We start from the raw sequence: 21,034 nt of genomic DNA on the forward strand, positions 1-21,034 counted from the left end.
ATTCAAACATGACTAGTTGGAATGAATACAATCTTGACAACTAAAATCTCTTTTTCCTTTGTCAACTTCGCAGTTGACTTGGTTGCATTTCATTGGTCAATCTAAGTATCTACTTGTGCTTCATAAACATTGTATATTCACTAGCAAAGTAATTTATGTAAGGCTGATCTATCTTGGTAGCTCAGCAACCAACTGTAGTTTCTCTTGAGGCAGCATCTATTCTTGCTAATTACCAACCTCCAAGAGAAGAATTTTGACACCTATTCTTGAGGTTCTTGGACATCCCCCCCCTTTCATCACGAGTACTTTGTTGTGAAGAGGTACCTTTGATCATTGTAATAAGAGAATCCTCTGCAAGAACTTGGGAGCCATTTCTCATTCATGAGATCAAGAAACCTGCAGTCTGTACCAGAGATCATCCATTATAACATCATCTTAGCTTCAGTGTGAGTAGATAACCACTTCTTCCCTTTTTGCAATCATAACTTTCCAACATTCATTCACAAAATAATTTTTTAAGCCTTCAGTATCTGATCTATCAGCAGAGATCAAGTTGAAATAAGAGATTCAGAATGTGTGTCACATTCTTGAGAGCAATTTATATGTCTGAGACAAACATCACCTAGACTTACAACTTTAGCAAAATGCCACATTGCCACTAACTAAGCCAATAAAAGAACTCCATGCAAAAACAGCCAAACAATCTGTCTGAACCAATGACGACCAAATTGTTATTACAGCTCTACTTTTCTAATAAAAAAAAAAGTCTTCTACTACTAAAAACATTCACAAGCAGCAAAGCATCACCTTCCGGCAAAAGCCTTCTCGTATTACTCCTATGAACCTCCCCTTGAACCCTCTAAATATAACAAGGCTTATGTAAACCCTTTCTGACATGTAAAACAGTTTCGAATTTCCTGCATCTGATTGTGGCGTTGCCTGGAAGATCAATTCGCATAGTAAATTATACAAGAAAAAAAATATCCTTTCATTTATCCGATTGCTTGTTGTCTACATATGGGGCACTATCTGAAAGTGCTTCAGTTTATTCAACTGCTCTTGATCACTTTAATACAACTGGGAAGAAAACCATTCTGATGTTACAGTAAGGGAGAAAAAATTGTTCACTCATCTTGGAAGAGCTCAGTTGGAATCTATATCATAAGCTTATCATCACGGATTGCAAATTACGGACCAATATATGTACACATGTAATCAATGTATACTTCGGCCCATCAAGTGCTGAGAATTTTTAATTCCGCCAGCCAGTGTAGACTGTCATCGTTTTTTACTCCACCAGTCCGGGATTTTTAATCTCCTGTTCCGATGTACTGCAAGATTGGCTGCGGGAAGTTTATGCCGGATTTGCCGCCATATCATGTTCACAGCATCTTCCTCTCTAGTTGGGTATTGGAACTCATAGTGGTGAGAGATATTCTTCAGCCTCCTCCACATTAATATCCACCTCTCTTTCTGGATCTGCCGGAGCTGACCCACCATGTAGCCAGGCCGAAGGGCTTCTTCCGCAGAGAAGAAAAGGGAGAATTCACTGTAGTCAATCTCATCCTCGAAGGGCAGCTCAATCCGGTCACTCACAATTACAGGGACACAGTGACTTACGATGGCATCAAACAGACGGCATGACGAAGGAGTGTCCCCAGCAGGGTGCAGACAAAACTTGGATGACCGCATGCCTTGCGAGGACTGGTATATCAGAAGCAAGAGAAGTTAAATATATTTATTGGGAATAAACACATAAGAGACTTCAGAAATCCATCAAACTACAAAAACAATGATCATAGATATATTTTTGCTAGGAAAAGCATATAAGGTGAACAAGATATGCTACCAACAGTTTTTCACATGAGAACCAAATAAAAGTTCTAATAAAAGTGCAAACATGCCATGAATACAAACTACAGCTTAATCTTAGTAACAGGATATGGGCAGAGATAAAAATCTAACAAGTATTTACAATAAGAAAGGACCAAATCATTTTTTCTATAATATATACTTCATACACAAATCAGAATTACACTGTAACAGAATAAATACCCTCATACATCAGGAGCTTACCAGCCTAACTAGATTGAGGACTAACAACTAAGGTGAATTAACAGTCCAAATGTAGTTACCAAAGAAGATATAACAAAGTCTGCAGCTTACTGCTTTTATGCCTTCGCCAGTGGCAAAGCTATCTTCATACAGCACATCATCATATTCTTTCAAAATCTTTGCTAGTTTGGAACGAACAATTCCTTCCTGTACAAATTGCAAGAAAATTTAATGATAAACAAACATAAAGGGCTAAAGAACTTAGTCAGTAGAGGCACACTGAAACTGATGCAATCTGAAAATAATAATAAGACTTACATCCTTCCTAACTGTTCTTCCTCGAAAGAAAAGTAGAGTAGGACGGGTTTCAAATGGATCAGGAGGATCGTCTTCCAGATAAGAATCCACGACATGCACATAAGGTCCAACAACATCTTTCCCAAGGAAAGCTAAATTCCTGGGATATCGCCCAAAATCTGCCACCACAAGAATGGATGCATTCACCTGATCCCGCAGAAATCTGAAAGCATTTGGGTGATGCATGGGGATTACATGGTCACGACCCGCAGAGCGTTCCCAATATTTGGATTTCCTTAAAATATCCAGGAGGTCAATCTGCATACAAAAATCATATAGGAGATTACAAGAATTTCTTTTCCAAGGAATAGTACTATGATAATGACAGAAAATCAAGCAGTATATGGAATTGATATAGGCTTCTATTTTCTTTTCCAATAACACTAATATCATCTATATGAAAACTTAGGATGAAAATATCGGCTCATCTGGATCAAAGAATTATGAATGAAAAACAAGTCATAAGCAATTAAGCTTTTGTTTGTACCTGCCGGCTAACGAAATTCTGATTCATAAAGAATATTGAAAAGAGAATTCAAAACATCAAAATAATAGCATATTAATTACCTAACATTTTCTACCTTCTCATTAGCATTGCTGTGTATGAGGCATACTGCAGGAAACAGGTAAAAAGGTCAAATCTCAAAATTACACAGCTGACTTAAATATTGTTTAAACATTCATCAATTAGACTACTGAGCTCACGTTCCATAAGATAAAACAAGGCTCAATGCTTCTGTTTTTCAAAATATCATCACTAATGTTAATATCATGCAAGTTCCCAAAGACAAATTTGACTTGAACCATCAAAATGTATCAGTTACAGTTTCTTCAAATTAAGGCACAGATAGACTTTGGATCCTAACCACATATTCTGAACAATAAGCCTATAATGGAAAAGTTCAAGGGCATCCATAAGTGCTTAGTTTGCAACAGGCATCTTAAAGGTGTGTTGAGCGTTGAGTCTTTTGAAACGATAAGGCTTGAAGAAAATGTTCAAACTATCAAAATGATAAAGCTTGAAGCTCTGCAAGGAGCTTTCTACATGCTTCGTAGTTCCTAGCATTGCCATAGTCACATACAACACAAAACCAGATGTCTCAATACTACAACTTAGTTCCAAATCACATTTTATCATAAATATTAATTATATGATTTAACTTTTACAGTCGTGTAATCATATTACACCAGATAAACTTATCCTCAATTTACACTAATGGTATTATCCAATGGCCCAAAAAAATTTCAGCAACTAAACCAAACACAACCTTGCTTAGGACAATGTAAACCTAAACCCAAAAATGCCAATAGAAATTAGCAGCATAGGAACCAATTCCAGTTCCAAATTACTGTGACCAACAAACTGTCACTAGAAGGAACTCCTTTGGGATTGAAGGCTAGAGCTAAACACTTTGGTAATTTCCAATCTCATTAACGAAACCTCCTGATGTAAAAGGTAGGACTTCAGTAAATCACAAATCTAACAGACTATTCTTGGAAGGGTTTTAACTAAGGTTTTAAATCTCAGTCTGTCACTGTTTCTATAATCCACTAAATCAGTATGGTACCAGTGTCTGAGGCAGCATAACATCGAATGCCAGTAAAATAAGAAGTAAGAAACTGATACCGACAAGTATCAGACTATATGATCCGCAACTGGCCCTTTATTCGAATGATAAAATACCGGTCCATCGGAAACCCATATTTGAAACGTTGGTTCTAACATTATTAAAATTCCAAGCTTCATTTAAATTCCGTAAGTGTCAAGTGTCCTGTTCTTAACGTTCAGAACTTTAGTAGGTTCCTTGAAAATCAAGTAACGTGAAGACGAAGATTCTAATTGGAAAAGAAAAGGAAGGCTAATATAAAATAAATTTAAGTCGGTTCCCGATAGATACTCGTTTGTACTTTACCCAACTATCAAAGATTGAACAAAAATAACGTAACAACCACTAGGAGTCCGATGAATCTCAAGCAAAATTGGAAGACACAAAAAACCGAAGCTTTACCTGCAGCTGGCGATCAATCTCAGTATCCGGATCAGTCATGTTATGCCCATGGGTATTGAAACTAAGCGACGAGAAGAAGGGCACGAAGAAGACGTCCGCCTCCTCCCCATCAAGAACCCTAACCGCCTCGGCCCCCTCCCCGCTCCCGCCAGGCATTAGCGACACCATCATCCAGTACTCCACGCTGTGCTGCTTCTTGAGCCCGGAGGTCTTGGGCCACGGCGGGAACCCGCCGACTCCCTCCGCCGCAGGCACCTCCCGATGAGCGCCGCGACCGAGCATCCCGAGGTTGAAGCGGCGCGGCAGGTCGTACATGAAGACCCTAAGAGGAGGCGGCCGGGCCCCGCCTCCGATGTCGGAGCAGCGGGGACGGAGGGAGGCAGAGGATGGGAGGGAAAAGGAGGAGAAGGGAGATCGGAGGTCGGAGGAAAAGAAGACGGAGAAGGAGACGAGAAGGAAGAGGAGTGCGGCGACGGAGGCGATGGCTTTGGTGTTCGCCATGGGAGATCCCCTCGTTCGAGGTCCGTGGATGGGCGAATTGGGGGGAGCTGCATTAACGTGAGCATGTGGCATGATTATAGCGTGCGACGGGACACGATGTCCAAATTGCTTGCTTGTTGTCATTGCACGAGTGTTTTTGTTGCCGGAAGCAAAATAACTGCAACAAATCGCCAAGAAAACAAAAGTAAATTGCCGAGACTGTCTGTCTGAGAGGAGACACGCTGATGGTAAGTGTTCAACGGTCGATAATTTCGAATAATTCACAATAATTTTATTTACGGATCATTTTGCCGCCTACTTACTAAAATCGTATTTATTATAAGTTATTTTTAAAATAATTTTAGATTCAGCAAATAAATCATTTCTTTTTGTGCTTAAAAACCCTACTTTCCATATTTAATAAGGGTTTAGGACTTGAAATCTCAATTGATAATATATATATATCTCACTTTTATATTTTTCAAAAAGGATTCCTTCTTTTCTGGAAAAATAAAATACCTTTAAGAAAGTGATTTTTCATCAAAATCCAATTTGGGTTAGAGCAGTGGAGTATTACACAATATTTTTTAATAGAATTATTTTGGTTTATAGTATTTTTTTTATCGTTGAACATTATAATTAGATAATGTCTCATAATTTTTTATAAATTTAAATTAATTAAGGCTAGGTTATACCCTTTTTCAGTAGGATTATAAAGTTTTTATTTCAGTAATTAAAATCACTATAACCCTATATAAAAACATTATAACATGTTCAATTGAAACAAAAAAAACACTATAATAATATTCAAAAAACATTGTAATCAGTTTGGGTTAACATCAAACCAATTTGATTGATTCGATCTAGCTGGGCTTCGGTGGAAAACTCAAAACATATTAATATAAATTTCATATGTTTATATTTTTAAACGGTATATGAGAAAAAAAATATATCAAAATATAATATTTTGAATTATTAGATCATCATAAAATAAACTAAAACTTATAAAAAAAATAACCCAATTATAAGACATTTAAACACTAATTCGCTTAACGTTAGAAAATGATGTTTAAGAGGATCTAACAGAGTATTACAAGATGATTTAATAAAAGCCCGAGTTGACCACATATCAGTAGCTGTCAAAAGAGTAAAGAAGTGCTCCATTCGAGGAAACATTGCCATCAACCACTCAGCTAGATACATCAATGTTATGAGACGTTCAAATTATGTTGGCAGATCAAGAATCAAGGAAATGAAGACAATTTTGTGAAACTTTGATAACCTCATACAAGCTAGATTATAACTCTGTAAACAAAAACCAGCCACCCAGAACTCCAAATTACGAGAAGTTCAAATTATGTTGGCAGATCAAGAATCAAGGAAATGAAGACAATTTTGTAAAACTTTGATAACCTCATACAAGCTAGATTATAACTCTGTAAACAAAAACCAGCCACCCAGAACTCCAAATTTTAGGCAAGCTTTGTTAGCTAGACTTCCATGTAATATATGTCAGAAGCCCAATCAAACATGCTCTCGATACAATATCATCACAGAATACTTAACCTTTGGTGTGCTGAAAATGTCAACACTGCTTCACAGTCCAACAAAACAATGCTCGGTTTATTCATAACATATCTGGGCTTCCAGATTTGGCAGTCAACTTGGGACTTAACCTGTATGTCTGATATAAAATAGCAAAGTCTTCCAACCAATGCATTAAGCACCACCTCAGCTTGCTTCGATATTCTTACAGACAGGGAGACAATATGACGATGAACTGGCAACGGCATGCAACAAGATTTGCAATTATGATACTTGATCAGGTTTTAAAAAGCAATTATCCACCAGCAGCTGCAATCACAATTAGATTTTTCATCCAGTAAAAGTGGTGTCTGCTTCATTCTGATCAGCTGCTTCAAGGCTGCACAGCTTCGAGAAGCTTCTCATAGACTTGTCTTGCCGATAAGTCCTCAATCTGAAATAAGCTGCAAACTGTTAGAATATGCACCACATGAGCTTTATGACTCAAGTTCTAAGTTTGATGCATGTTTGCACAATTCAACAAAAATTGACTTGCAATTCTTTTATTCAAGTGAGACGTGTGGCATTTTAAATCACAAGTCAAATCGCCTAGAAATGGAAATGACCGCCACCTTTATATCTGATCTACTAATAAATGAGTAGACATCTGACAGCTCCAGTTGCAAGCAACCAAATGGTCCGATTACATGTACTCTGGTATTCCAAAAGGTCTTTGTTATTAGAAATTTTATACAAGATGGTTAATGAGATTCTTCCTGCATATTTAAAGCTCACAATATGATTCGCTGAAAGTAGCAGCAGACATCAAGAAAGTTATAACTTACAATGAGAAGCTTTGATTTATTGTTCCAACCTCTCTGAAGGGTCATTTGACTCAATCTTAAGCCCAACACCTGTTCAGGAAGCAACTCAGGAATGAATTGTATTTCAAATAACAGAAATCTTTATAAGAAAAGTTAGGCCAATAAGATCATCTGATGATATTTAAGCATTCCAAGGTATACTGCACACGTGTGTTTGTTCGTATGTGAATGAGAAAATGAAGCATAGAAAAGCCAACCTTGCCCATGAATTCTAACAGCTCACTATTAGCTTCTCCTCTGGCAGCTGGAGCAGCTACAGTAACTCGAACATCATCAGCATTAACTCCTGATGAAAAATATTAGTAGTTCAACATGAGTTGGGACTTACTCTGAAAGTTATGGAACATGTTCAATGAGGACAAGATTTTGGATATGGAAAGCTTTTTGGTAATCCAATGCAAGAGCAGGTTCTAAATATATAGCATAGAGAAGCAAAAGCAGAAAATTAGAGTACAGTATACAAATACATGTGGGTTCAAGTCCTGACACATTATCCCCCTCTGACAGCCAGTAACCATGTTATATTTTACATCATCCAACTGCAGTCAGGATATCATGGATAAGAAGCAACCCTGGGCAGTTTACTAGACACCAGTAGCAAAGATTTAAATCTCAAATTGGTTCTATGAATCTAAGGATCAGAAGAGTAATGGTACACCAGGTGGTACACCAACCAATAATGCCCCATATCACAAAAAATCAATAAAAAAGAAATGCTGCATAGCAGTTGGTATGCATGGTATTGACTGGAATTTGAATCCGTCTATAGTAAATTACATCAACTAAAGATCAATTTGGATAGAGAAGAAAGACTTAGTATTCTTGGCAAGATGCATTTCTTCTTTCAATTCTTTTAAAATTTAATGTCAACATTTTTAATAATCATTGAGTTGTACGACTTCTTTTCCCTCTGTTTATCAAAAGCCCTATGTGGAGGTTGAAAACACACCAGCAAGATATTAAGCCACTAGAAGAAATTATACTGTTGTGACCATAGGGAAGAGGATAATGGAAAAGGGTTCAATGAATGTAGACATTAAGGAAGCAGATGATGGAATCAAACCTTAATACTATTATAGATCTTATGGTTTCAAAATAGCTTACCTTTAAACCCCTCAGTTTTGGGCATCCCATCAATGAAAAAATGGAATTTGGTACTCCAGATCATAGGGTATACCTGTTTAATGGACTGAAAATACCTCAAATTTCAGCAGAAAATTAAAAAACATACTGTCATTACTATGATACCAACAGGTTTGAAGGACCAAGAAGGAGAAAAGAGGTAAAATAGAAGAGGATAGACAAAGATGAAGAGAATTATATAAGGAGGAAGCATCAACTTGATGGAAGTCTAAAAGGTTCTCCACCAACAGATGTGGGGCCTGCCTCAGTGACTTTTACCTGCACAAATAGGTTATTGACACTAAAATATCTCTCAATTTAGTCTAAATTATTGATGCTTGCCCATGACATCCATATCCCTCTTTAGGCCACAATAAGTTGGTCAAAATTTGTTTCACATGGGTGGTGCTTAAATAGGTGCTCCACATCAAAAGCGCCAAAAGATCATTCTTCTTTTGCTTAAGAGGAATCATCTCTCTAGTCGTGGGACTGCAAATTTGTGACACTAATACAACTCAAAATACAGAAAATAACAGAGATCATGCCCAAGATCAAATAATAGTTAACCTCAATGACAATTAACTATATGCTGCATCGACAACATAGACAAATACGCAAACAAGATATTTACTTGTTATTGCTGAACGTTGAGCACGGTCTTCTACTTCTATTGCAACTTGAACAAGACCACCCTCCAATTGGGATATGCAAGGGGGAACAGGAGCATCCTGCAATTATTTTGTTTATGTGGAAAAATGCTGTTACAAAAGGATGATGAAAACTAAAACATTGTGTTGCTTCATGCAAATTATTCACAATGATCTCAGAGACAGTAAATTTATCTTTAATAAAAAATGAAACAAGCATGCAATGTCATAACTACCAAAAGGACACTTCTCTGAACACAAAGTAACAATATAGCCTCCATCAGATGTAAAATCAAACATGACATGAAAGTCAAACTAAATTCGAGTTCTGGATTCACCTAAAGAACTACAGTATAAAGACGTACAGAATGAAAATTGAAAAAGGCGAAAGATTTGCTACAAAGAAACAAAACAGTTTCAAGGTTGTAAAGAAAATTATAATTTTTTTGACAGATAAGGAATCAGACTACAATATTAAAAAGCAAAACCAGGTATGGAAATAAGTATGTTAATTTTGCAAATCAACAGTGTAACACTCACTTAAGAAGACACTACTATATATAAGTTAAGTTCCTAGTTTCTTAGCAGACTTATCACGTACATAAACACTTCAAGATAAAGATGAGCTTAATCTTCGCCAAAAAAAAAAAGATGAGTTGAATATCCATGCCTAATTCAAGATTATAAACTAAATGGCACAAAATGCAGTAGACAAATTTATTCTGCATATGTGCAGCAAACAAAATAAAAAACAAACCGCATAGGATGAAGAAAAAAACAGAACGTTCAGCAACCAAAAATTCAAATGATTATATCAAGCTGAATTATGCAAATATGGAGCTACGCATCATAACAAGTAGGTTCAAAATTTAATCAGATCCACCCTCCCAACGAACAGGTTAGTGACAGGTTGGAGAAAATCTTTTAGACCAAAGCACTGCTAGAGTTTGAGAAATTTCAAAAATCATCCAGCAAAGAACTTTTTTTCGTGGCTAGAAGAATATTAATAAAGATTTTTTCTATCTAGCAGTTTGAACTTTCTTTGGCCTTTGTTTTTTTTTTCATTTCTTCCATTAATGAATAATTATTTCATGAAAATTTAAATAAAATCTAAAATTAAATTCCAGGAAATAGGCTTGCCTGGATTAAATTAAGCTGAACCAATGTCATACATTAACCAGATTGATAAGTGGACAAATGATTCTGTTATGTTCAGGTTGCCAAATGAACGCACTAGTTTGAATACTTCAGAAAATGATGGTATTCGACTTATAACAAGTGATATTAGACTCCATAAGGCTGATATTATACAGATTTAGGTCAAAGATTCAAAGGTATACTTTTAGGTGTTTATTCACTATCTGTACAGATCATGTCTTTGAATGAACATAAGCACTCATAATTTCAGATTATGTTATGATCATTATATTAAACAGTTTATATGGGTACTAGATAGAATAAAAAATGACAAGACATTCACAAAATCACCAAAAGATCAAAAAAGTTCATAAGAAGTGCCAAATAAAGCTTGAGATACTCAAAATCAGCAAATCTAGCCCCAAAACATTGTTGGATGTGGTCTGGATTTTCCCAATGTCAAAATCACCCGCATCAGTAGCACATTCTTATATTTTGGAGATTCACAAGGAAGCCCCATCCATTCATAACTCTCAAGGCCTGATTATGTGATGCAGTGAACAGTATATTTCGTCAAAAAACATCATTGTTGTCCAAACAGTAAAATTTGCTGTAGCTGACCAAGATATTGAAGTTCAAGATCAACCGTGGCTGTAACCATCCATTCTAGACCCATCCAAAACTTAAAAACTTGTCATATTGAACAATATTCTAGGATTTCACTAATGGCATCACATTTATATACTCCAATAATATGACATACAGAGCAAGATAGCCAGAGAAATAAAACTGACATATATTGTAAGGACAAAAATAAAAAATAAAAGAACCATTACTAGTGGTAGGAATAAATATGTCATAACAAGGTAACTAAAAACTTGCCTGTGGGTTTGTTTCTGCAGCAACTGAGCTCAGAGCACCGTCAACAATATAAATGAAAGTGGCATGCTCCAAAGTTTCTTCTGAGCGGTAACAGACAAAAAGTTCACAACCAGTACAGCTCATGCGAAATTGCTTTTCTAATTTTCCTTCACCACTGCAATGAAGATCCATATGCTCCATAAGCTCATGATCATCCATATAAAAAAAAAAAACCAGAGTTTCAGGTATTGACCAGCAGAAGCAAGTCACAGAAATATTATACTCGCCAAGAGAATAGGAAGCCACCAAAACTTATAACCAAGGGGAAGAGAATAAAAATGAACCCAATCACTACAATGAGAAGCGTTCCATTCTGTAGGGGGATCAAATTTATGAAACATTAACAAAAAATAAAAAATAAGTGGACTGGCATAAGAAGTAAATGATATAGATGCCTCACACTTCGAATTTCAAACTTCAAAGCTATACCACTATTGATACATTTGCAAAAAGCCAAATCTATGCAAGCAATGTTAAGCTTAAAATTTTAATATTCTACTTAAGATTTTAATTAGTGTGAAAAGTAAAGTTGATAAATTAAGACTGCAGAAAGCACATACATCATGGGAAAACCAGTAGATAATAGGTCCTCAATCAAAGTTATATATGTGTCGTGCAAGACACTTCAGATTTTCATTTAGTATTCATGATATATAAATATACTGTTGTTAGCCCCTTTTGGATACATTCATAGGTCTAACTTTTCTGGTTTCTGTTGACAACTTCATTGTGAAGCTAACCCACTGAAATAGTCTGTACTCCATTAAAGTGGTAGCTTAGTCTAGATTTCTCAATTATAAGCAAGTTTAAGATATGCACACAAAAGTATCATCCCAGTAAAAATACAGACCAGTAAGAACTATGAGATAGAATAATAATCGTTAAAAGACACAGAAATCAAAGTACCGTTTTAGAAGAATTTTTCCTGCCTCCTTAACATTGAGCCTAGCAAGATGTTTTGTCTTATCCAGCACGTGTGCTTTGTCAGTCTTGCGCTTTGGCATTTTCTGCAATTGAGTATCTTTATAACAAACACATCAATATAGAAGACTACCAACAATTTGATCTAATGGGAAACTGCAAAAAAAGAAGGGACAATTTTCTATGATATTTTAAGTTTTAACAACAGGTGGATTTGAGAATGGGACAAACAAGAAATTCGACAGCTGAAATCGGTTTTAGATACAGGAAACATGGAGCACCTTAGATATACAGATTATAATTTTATACATTCGTGTCAAATTTATTTTCTTTTGACCATTCCAATGCCAAGGGAATTGTAGATGATTGCTTGTTGCTAAAATGACCTTAAACTAATAAAAACACAAAAGTCATGCAATATTCCTACTACTTTAAATGGACTTTTATGTCGTCTAAACTTCTCATTGCTAGTAATTTAGCAATAGATGTATAAAACTCCAGTTAGGTTTAAAACAAATATGATGCAAAGATAAGTTTTGTGTGCCTCTTTTTTTGACCTTAATATGCTTTGAAGTTACAGTACCTAGGGAGACAGAAACATTTTTACAAAGCACATGGGCTCTGGACAACAGTCATCTAAGAGTTATTCATAGGTAAATTGGCAACATACTGTAAACAAAGAACTAGTAAAGTCACCACATTAATCAAACAAAAGTGTCAACATGTACCCATCACCCCTTCAGAGAAACAAAGAAGAATGAAATTACTGAGTGATTCTTTAAGTAGACAAAAGCTCTCTGAAGAAATTACAAGATTAGAGGATGTGATATGTTGTTCTCTTACTTTTTGACAAAGATAACCAAGCTACCAACAAACTTTGGATCCATGCCCAATCCCCCAATATAAATTTCTGTATATATAATAAGCTAAAAATAGTTACAAAGCCATATCTATTTTTAGCTTTGGACAAACAAGCTTTTTCTCAAAGTACACATACTTCCAATAAAGCCAAACTAGTGTGCAAATGCACTGGTCTGCCCCTCAAACTCCAAATCATTCAGCACACTCATTTTTACCTCATGCATGCCAAAGGAAAAGTATGTCAAGAGCCCAGCAAGCCGAAGATATCTTGCTTCAAGGGCCAAGTCAGCCTATACAAAATATGTAAAGTACTTAATCACTTGTAGCATGAAATGGATGTAAAAATGTCTTAGCATGAAATAGGAGACAGCAACAAAAAGTGATAAGAATCCGAAATATGGAATGCTACAAGCATCAAGACATTCAAAAGAATCACTTGCCTTCAAAACCGAGAGCCCATGTTTTCCAATAGAATTTCAAGTTGAACACAAGAAATTGTACATCAAAACATCACGAATTGTCAACAAATTTAATACGTTAGAGAGGAACATAATTATCCACACTCTTAATTTCTTCTTCACCATCCATTTTCGACATCGTTTATCAAGAAAAATAGAACTTCTTTAGGGAACAAAATATGCGAAACTCATCCATTTTCCACTTCGTTCAACGAGAATAAGCTCTCTTAGTGGGAGTCATCGATTTAGAAGCAGAACCCAGAATCTTGGAACTAAAATGAGTGGTCAAGGGCGATGAGGATCGGAAACCCTAGGAAAAGAGAGCGAGCGAGGAAGGGAAAGAGCGGACCAGTGATGAGGACGTGGGAACTGCAGTGCTTGCAGTAATAAACGAAGAGATCGGAGTTGGGCCCGTCCGGCGCCGCGTCCTCGCTCGAGTACGTGTGCGTCGTCCGCTTCGGCATTCTTCGTCTTCTCTCTCTCTCTCTCTCTCTGTGACAAAAGGCAAAGGGAGACGAGCGAGCGGTGGGAGAGGCTTTAAAGGATCGAACCGGGCCGAGGCAATAGAGAACCGGGCCGAGGCGTTGACTCTTTAATTTTTTTTTTCTTTTAATAATATTAAAGACTATTATGATTGAATTGAAAGTGGATCGAATGTTTGTATTATAATATTTTTATATATGTCTTTAGGAATTACAGAAAATATGTTTCATATACTAAATAAATTCTTAAGAAGCTAATAACTTCTACATAATATTATACTTTTTTATCATTGAAAAAATATTTTCACTTTTCTGACTAGCCAAATAGCTACTTATTACTACGACGGATAGTCTCAAAATAATAACTTTTAATAGATTCGGGGTTCTCGTTAGTATTGATGTGAGCGATGATTTTAAAGCGAAGATGAATGATAGTCAAAATTTGATATTTGCTAACCTTCAAATTATTGTATAAAAATAATAAGTCCTTAATATGCCTTCTAAGCAAGCAACTATCAATTTTTTATTTGATTTAAATATCCACTCTCTTACTTCTTACATCTGTAAAGATTAATATATATTTACTAGACTAATTATGTTAATTTTTACAAGGTAATTGAAGAAGTTTGACATGCTTCTCTTGCTAACCAAAGTGGGTAGTTTTGCACTGATATATTTATCCTTGTTCAAAAGTTAAAATAGTTAAAGCAATACTAAACATATGGTCATGTAAGTTTCTCAAGAACAATTCTTCTTTACTTTCCTCTATCAAAGCAAAACTTTATGCTATTCAAAAATGATCCTTTGATGAGTCTACCCATCGTATCGAGTAGCTTCTAGGGTAAGTTGTAGTGGTTATTGGAAGAAGAAAAAATTATTCTGAGACATCTATGGCTTACTTTGGGTAATTGATAATTCTTATTTTCATGATCAATCAACATAATATAAATGATATTATATCTATCCTTAATTCAGAAGGTTAGTTTATGTATGATGAGAAAATGCATGATAAGACAATTCAAAGTTGTAGTGGTTATCGGAAGAAATATTATCCTTTGCCATGAGAGTATGCATAGCTATCAAATTAAAAATGAAGCTCCCAGCATGAGTTTGAAGATAAACTTACACAAAACATATAATCCTTTGGTCACTTACCTAGTTTTTACGGATGACCTATTTATTTTCTCTATATTAATATATCTTCAGCTGCTATACATAATATTCTCACTAAGTTTGCGGAATATTTTGGGCTTTTTGTATATCTACATAAATCCAATATTTTCTTTGTAGGTTGCTCTAATGAGCTAAGCATTCTATTTTAGATCTTGTTAACATGCTCATTGGATTTCTACTTGTTAGATTTCTTAGAGTTCTACTATCCATGATCTTATTGGCTCTATTCTCTCACGTATCTAAAGCTAGAAGAGTATATCCCTTTCTTATCAAGATTGTTCTCTAAAGCAAAATTATATATTGATGTTCTTCTTTCTTATTTCCTAAGGTAGTTACCCTTGAGTAGCTTATGACTCGGATTTTTTAGAGAATAGACTCTTTTAATGATCAAAAGAGAAAAATAGTCTTGACATTTATAGTATTCATACGCTCGATTAGATTTTGTCTAATGTGATATCTTTAGACCATTGCATCAAAGAAAGACCCTATATAGATTAAATATTTTTTTTATTAGATATTTAAAGTAATAATTTATTTGGATATTATATTTACCACTCATTGCTTATTAGAATTTTAAAAATATCATCTATAGTAGTGCTAGCTAATCTTTTATCTTACGTATATTTTTGTACTAGTTACGAAATATTGGCTATGATGTATTTACACAAACATTTTGGTATAGTCTCTAATTAGGTTTTAAGTATAGGGCATCGCCTCACTTATTTTGATAACTTTATTATTTTTTCAATACTTATTTTCATCTTTCAATTTCCTATACTTAACGAACATGTCGAAGGATTATCATTTCAAAAATATTTTATAAAGTGATTATAATATTATTTTTTATCTTTTGATTTTGTCTATCAATCCCACTATCACACAAATTCAAATAATTATATATATATACATTGCAAAATATTTGATAAAGTCTATTTGTTGTATTTATATTATTTTAAGTTAACAATAGATGGATAATCAAGAATTTCTAAATGGATACTAAACGAAAAAATGTCAGGAACAACAAATATATATTATTTTCATACCTCGGAATGATAGAGATTTAAGAATCCATCAATTTCAAGTCACCACAGAAGAAAATGCCATACCAGAGTGAAATCATCATAATATTTATCTATCACAGATAACCCGAATCTCCAATTTCGGCCGGCCGCAATCCGGTCGAATATGTGGTGGGGTCGAACCAAGTGGGCGGGCGACCGGTTCGACCACACGCGTGCTATTAAACTTATCCGCGGGTGAGTATACCTCTGATCCCGCCTATAAATAGGGCTTGGCTGAATCGAGATTTAAAGGAGCGGAAGGGAGACAACATAGCACATAGGGCAATGTAAGCTGTTTCAACTGCGATGTTTCTCTCTGTCTTCGGGTTTTTTCTCTGCTGATTTGCTTTCTTGGTTTGTGTTTTCCTCGTGACCAACAGGAGGGCTTCGATCAATCGCCCTCCGACGCCCGATCCCGATGAGGAGCCCGAGAAGGAACTCACCCTTCAGGAGATGATCAATATCAAGGTATCGTGTTATTTACTCCCTATCTCTGATGAATCGCACTATAATCCTTCGAGCAAATAGAGAGGCGAAGGAAAGGATGGAAAAGAAATCGAGGTTTTAGAGTTTTAGGTGGTGCTTTTTGCTCTTCTATCGGGATGACTAGGAGTTATTTGTAGAAATTTGGGATTATTGATCAGCTGGTTTGGTTTTCTCTAAGTTGATAGAGAGTGGGGAGAAGGAGAAATTGATGGAGCTTCTGAGAGAACGGCTGATCGAGTGTGGATGGAGGGATGAGATGAAAGCCCTCTGCAGGTTTGAACTCTCTTTTCCTTTGTTGGCATATCTGATATGTAGAATTAAGTGCTTCTTCAGAAAACATATAGCTTATAAACAACGGTGACTTCAATACTCTTCGTCTGGTAGGGCATCTTTAGGTACAAATTCCTTAGCATGCTCTGTTTGCTATTGTGTCGACTCTGAGGTGCCTACGGTCATCTATTGTTACACATGTTTGTTTCATATCCTTTACTTTGCTCTTTTGTGATGGAAGAATGTCATACACCTTTTACTTTTCTTATTAGAGTCAAGGATGTAATGTACATAAACGATGTTGGAAGAACAAGAACTATCTGTACCTAGGATTATATATAAAAAAAAAATCATATATTTGAACTAGAAGTTTATTTTAGTTAGTCTACATACAGTCTTGAAGAAAGTCTGTGGACTCACCCTAGTGGTTTATTCCCTTGGTCCCCTTGTCTACCCTAGTATTATCATCTCGCATGGGTGCTTTTATGTCATTCTCATGGGCATTGTTCCTTTGGAGACTTAATTAAAGTAACATATAATTGAAGAACAAGAGGGTCTGCAGCAGCATGCTGGGCTTGGTCTGGAGACGAGCATATGGGAAGTGTGCATGAGTTGGAACTATACTGGATAAAATAGTCCTGAAAACCAGTGGTGACATATAAGAATGTAAAACAGTGACTGAGGAGGTCTTTAAGCAAGGGGTCCTTGCTGAATGGTGCAAAGAGAGGATCTTTGTTATCTTCAAGCTTAGACGGGATTAGGTTAAACGACCCAGAAAGGGTTGAACTTTTTTTTATTTACTTTTTTTTTTAGCTATTTCTTGTTACATGTAAGATACAGATGAAAAATATTTAAACATGTATTTCAGATTGATTTCAGTCTTTTTGCAGAAGGTATCGAGCATTCACGTAGTCTTGAATGTATAACATTACTTTGATCCTAATTCCAAAATTTCACATTTTCCTTTCAAATGTTCTCACTTTGTGAAAATTACATGGTTAGCTACTTTAAATAGCTAAACGTAAATGTCTGTTTATACACGATCTTCGTTGTCTTTAAATTGATTGTGTAGCCATCGTGAAACATCATATGTTTCTACATGAATGTGTGGGCTTCTATGGCAGAAAATGTTACCTCAACCTGTGTTTTCCACAAGAGAAATTGAATTTCTTAGCACATAATGAAACATGAGATATTTTTCCAAAATGTTGTGTGTGCTCTGGAAGCTTCTGATTGATCCCTAAATTAACCACACTAGCTGCTTTGTCAACTTGGTGCCAGAGCATGGGCAGATCTTACTAGGTGACATTAGAATGTTCTCTAACCAGTTTAACTATTTTAGATTAGGTTTTTTTCTACATGTGGCCGTCCATGTGCATTGTTGTTTCATTATTCTAAAATAGCACTTTCAAGCAGACAGCCAAGGTCCCACATGAGAGCTGTGTGGCCATGTTGGCAGGCAAATATTAAATGTGCACAAAAAATGACTAGGAAAAAGACCAACATCACTATCGAAAAAATGAAGTACAATAACTGTAGCATATTTTGTGCTCATAGTATGAGTATATGTCAGACGAGTTTGTGTTTTTAAAGAAAAAAAAAACTTATTTTTATAACCAATGATTAAGTGTGTAAGATTACAATTAGTATATTTATGAACCATATATCTAAATGCTGTAATTTAGGAGCAAAGGAAGAAAGACAGCAACATAGCAGCCACATTTCAGCCATCTGGTCATCATTTTTTGCCATGTGGCCTCTTATCCATTTAGCTTATTTGTTTAACTATATATGGATCTGTCATGCATGGATGCATTTGCAATCTGTATCTATATTTCTCAGAATTTACGTCTACGTCTGTTTGTTATAAATGATACAAAAAGTTGATACTTGTCTTTCTCCAAGGGCATATGCTAGGAAAAAAGGAAGAAATAATGTCACAGTTGATGACCTTGTACATGTAATCACCCCGAAAGGCAGAGGTGAGCATTTCTACGAGGAATTTTTTTGTCATTTAGTTAAAGGTTCTCCATGTACAACCTTGTCTTATCTGGTGGTTATTCTTCTAAAGCTTGTGCGCTTCAAGGTCTGAGCCAGGAATGCAATTTCTGCCTTGAGATCTTTTGATCAATGAACCCAAAAAAAATCATGTATCCATCTGTATTATTCTTTTTTATTTCATAAGAGAAAATTAATTTTAAGTTAGCTTTTGTTACTTAGCAGACAACAAATTTGTTTTTGTTAGACTGTCATGCATTCATAAATTAATGAAAAGCCAATTTGCTGATTGATTGTGGAGTTTGAAATGGGGAAATCATCCTTCATTATAAAGTCTTCGGTTTGTCTAGTTGCTTTTTATGGATTGTTATATCCTGTAAAATGTAGCATGGTTGGTTTTCTTGTTGTGCTAAAAATAGATATATTTTATTATGTACCTGTAAAGAATGTTGTGATCCAGTAACAAATATCTGTGCTTATTAATCAAGCTTCTAATATGGTACTACAACCGCTGTACCCTCTTCAACTTTGGTCATGACCACTATGCGATATTATAATTTCACATTCTTCTTCTTTAGAAGGCTTAATGAATTCATTATATAAGTGATTTGGTACAATCAGTAGTCATGTTTACACGTTTTTTTTTCCAAGCCTTTAAACTTTGCCTTGCTGAATATACACGGTTCAGTGAAATCAGATCTTCTTTAGCAAATATCCAATTGGTTTCTTTAGGAGTTACCTTGTTGAATTATTCATTTATGGCATTATTTTCTTTATACTTCAAATTCTATCCATTGGGTGCGTGCATGCTGTCTATAAGCAGCTTTAAAAAGTTGGTTCACACGATAACCTTGTTGAGCATGCTCTATGCTGTTTTGTATAACTGTGATGATAACTTTATTCTAACAAAGAACAGCGACTACTTTGCTTGATGTCTGGGTGAGTTGCTCTGTTAATCTGGTAGCAAAGTGGTCAGCTCACAGCTCACCCCTCATAAGACATTTAAATGCGTTCCTTTTATGCTTATACAAATTTGGCTGTGCCTGTGATGCAGCATCGGTGCCAGACTCGGTGAAGGCTGAACTGTTGCAGCGAATCCGATCTTTCCTGACCTCAGTTCCACTTTGATTTGCTTTGGACTGGATATATGCTGATAGGTTGAAGTAGTTCTATCAGATGAGATTGCCACTCCTGTAATCTATGAAACTTGAAGTGTGTCGAACCTACAGGTTTGTTAGTTATCGCGACTCATACATGGCTTGTAACTGTTAGTCTTTCAGAATATTACGGGGTCCCATTATCTATAAAATGTTTACTGTGGAGTTGAAATGGGTGGAAAATGTTAATTAGCTAGAGATTAACATTACTTTTGTGTCATAATAAGTTTCTATTTAAATTAAAGTTCTAAATAAGTAGTAACTTACAGTAAGTAGTGGATACTATATGAGTGTGTAAATAGATATGCTAAACTTGAGGATCGAGAAAGATAAGGGGCCAAACGAATAAAGAAACAAATTTAGTCAGTAACTTTAAAATGAAAAAAGGAGAGAGTGGAAATATTAAAAATATCATTGATTCTGGTCTCCGTCAGACTCACGCAGGATTTATGAAACACATTGTCCAAAGCTCTAAAGAACTCATCTTATGCATGAAACAAGCAAGGTCTTTAAGATCTTTTTGTTTTTGTTTCTTGTTTCTTTTCCAACTAGTTAGCCTTTCAGGTTGTCTTATCATTGAGCCTTGCACGAGGCAATATTTCTATTTTAATCAAAATTATTTAGAGAAATCAATATTAATCACTTATCTCGATAATAGAGTCATTATCAATTTATTCTAATGGACGACAACGAGTCGAAGCCATCACAATCAAATTTAAACGTCATAATTATCTATGTCTCTTCATCATTATCTGGCTTTGGGTTGGGTTGGGTTGGGTTGTCTGCTGTGTTCATATGCATTAAAAGTCATAAGTATATCTTGGTCATTGGTTAAAGTCTTTTGGTTAGTGGGTCATTGGTTGGTAAGTGGATCAACCGATCCAACTCTATATTACGTGAAAAATATAAATTATACAAATAATATTAAAAAAATATAACATAGAAAGAGGATGATAAGGAATATAAGAGATATAATACAAAAAGATTAAATAGTTTCATTAAGTGTGTCGAGAATCTTGTTCTCTATTTTA

The 21,034-nt window shown here is 35.4% G+C and overlaps 3 protein-coding genes across 5 annotated transcripts; 1 reads left to right on the plus strand and 2 right to left on the minus strand.

Annotated features, from left to right (window-relative positions):
* Positions 1–566: 566 nt before the first annotated feature.
* LOC135618512 (probable arabinosyltransferase ARAD1) lies at positions 567–4,986 on the minus strand. The gene is made up of 4 exons (XM_065119407.1): positions 4,422–4,986; positions 2,374–2,670; positions 2,167–2,262; positions 567–1,704 (listed from the first exon to the last, which is right to left on the minus strand). Exons 1-4 carry the CDS (start codon positions 4,920–4,922, stop codon positions 1,279–1,281), a joined length of 1,320 nt encoding a protein of 439 aa, XP_064975479.1. The 5' UTR covers positions 4,923–4,986; the 3' UTR covers positions 567–1,278.
* A 1,290-nt stretch (positions 4,987–6,276) lies between these two features.
* LOC135618514 (UPF0235 protein At5g63440) lies at positions 6,277–13,890 on the minus strand. Of its 3 annotated transcripts, XM_065119409.1 has the most exons (8): positions 13,726–13,859; positions 13,134–13,208; positions 12,043–12,143; positions 11,098–11,251; positions 9,063–9,159; positions 7,507–7,595; positions 7,271–7,339; positions 6,277–6,879 (listed from the first exon to the last, which is right to left on the minus strand). In XM_065119409.1, the coding sequence occupies exons 2-8, from the start codon at positions 13,140–13,142 to the stop codon at positions 6,820–6,822; spliced, it is 579 nt and encodes a 192-aa protein (XP_064975481.1). In that variant the 5' UTR covers positions 13,143–13,208; positions 13,726–13,859; the 3' UTR covers positions 6,277–6,819. The 3 variants fall into 3 exon arrangements, with proteins under 3 accessions (XP_064975481.1, XP_064975480.1, XP_064975482.1); XM_065119408.1 differs by lacking the exon at positions 13,134–13,208 and having other exon boundaries at positions 12,043–12,157; positions 13,726–13,890; XM_065119410.1 differs by lacking the exon at positions 13,134–13,208 and having other exon boundaries at positions 13,726–13,860.
* Positions 13,891–16,331: 2,441 nt separating this feature from the next.
* On the plus strand, positions 16,332–20,175 carry LOC103994156 (transcription and mRNA export factor ENY2). Its single transcript, XM_009414477.3, has 5 exons — positions 16,332–16,379; positions 16,473–16,560; positions 16,757–16,851; positions 18,754–18,830; positions 19,901–20,175. Coding segments are annotated over exons 1-5 (336 nt in total). The 5' UTR covers positions 16,332–16,377; the 3' UTR covers positions 19,975–20,175.
* The last annotated feature ends 859 nt before the right edge of the window (positions 20,176–21,034 follow it).

Source organism: Musa acuminata, chromosome BXJ2-8, assembly GCF_036884655.1.
Source record: "Musa acuminata AAA Group cultivar baxijiao chromosome BXJ2-8, Cavendish_Baxijiao_AAA, whole genome shotgun sequence".
NCBI classification, from domain to species: Eukaryota; Viridiplantae; Streptophyta; class Magnoliopsida; order Zingiberales; family Musaceae; genus Musa; species Musa acuminata.

Coding starts and splice junctions, on each gene's coding strand:
- LOC135618512 (XM_065119407.1), bottom strand. CDS start 4,922: ATGGCGAACACCAAAGCCATCGCCTCCGTCGCCGCACTCCTCTTCCTT. Junction 2,671..4,421: donor AGATTGATCGCCAGCTGCAG/GTAAAGCTTCGG, acceptor TTTTGTATGCAG/ATTGACCTCCTGGATATTTT. Junction 2,263..2,373: donor GAAGAACAGTTAGGAAGGAT/GTAAGTCTTATT, acceptor CAATTTGTACAG/GAAGGAATTGTTCGTTCCAA.
- LOC135618514 (XM_065119408.1), bottom strand. CDS start 13,840: ATGCCGAAGCGGACGACGCACACGTACTCGAGCGAGGACGCGGCGCCG. Junction 12,158..13,725: donor TTCCCACGTCCTCATCACTG/GTCCGCTCTTTC, acceptor TTTGTTATAAAG/ATACTCAATTGCAGAAAATG. Junction 6,880..7,270: donor ATAAATCAAAGCTTCTCATT/GTAAGTTATAAC, acceptor AGCTTATTTCAG/ATTGAGGACTTATCGGCAAG.
- LOC103994156 (XM_009414477.3), top strand. Junction 16,561..16,756: donor AGGAGATGATCAATATCAAG/GTATCGTGTTAT, acceptor GTTTTCTCTAAG/TTGATAGAGAGTGGGGAGAA. Junction 16,852..18,753: donor GAGATGAAAGCCCTCTGCAG/GTTTGAACTCTC, acceptor TCTTTCTCCAAG/GGCATATGCTAGGAAAAAAG.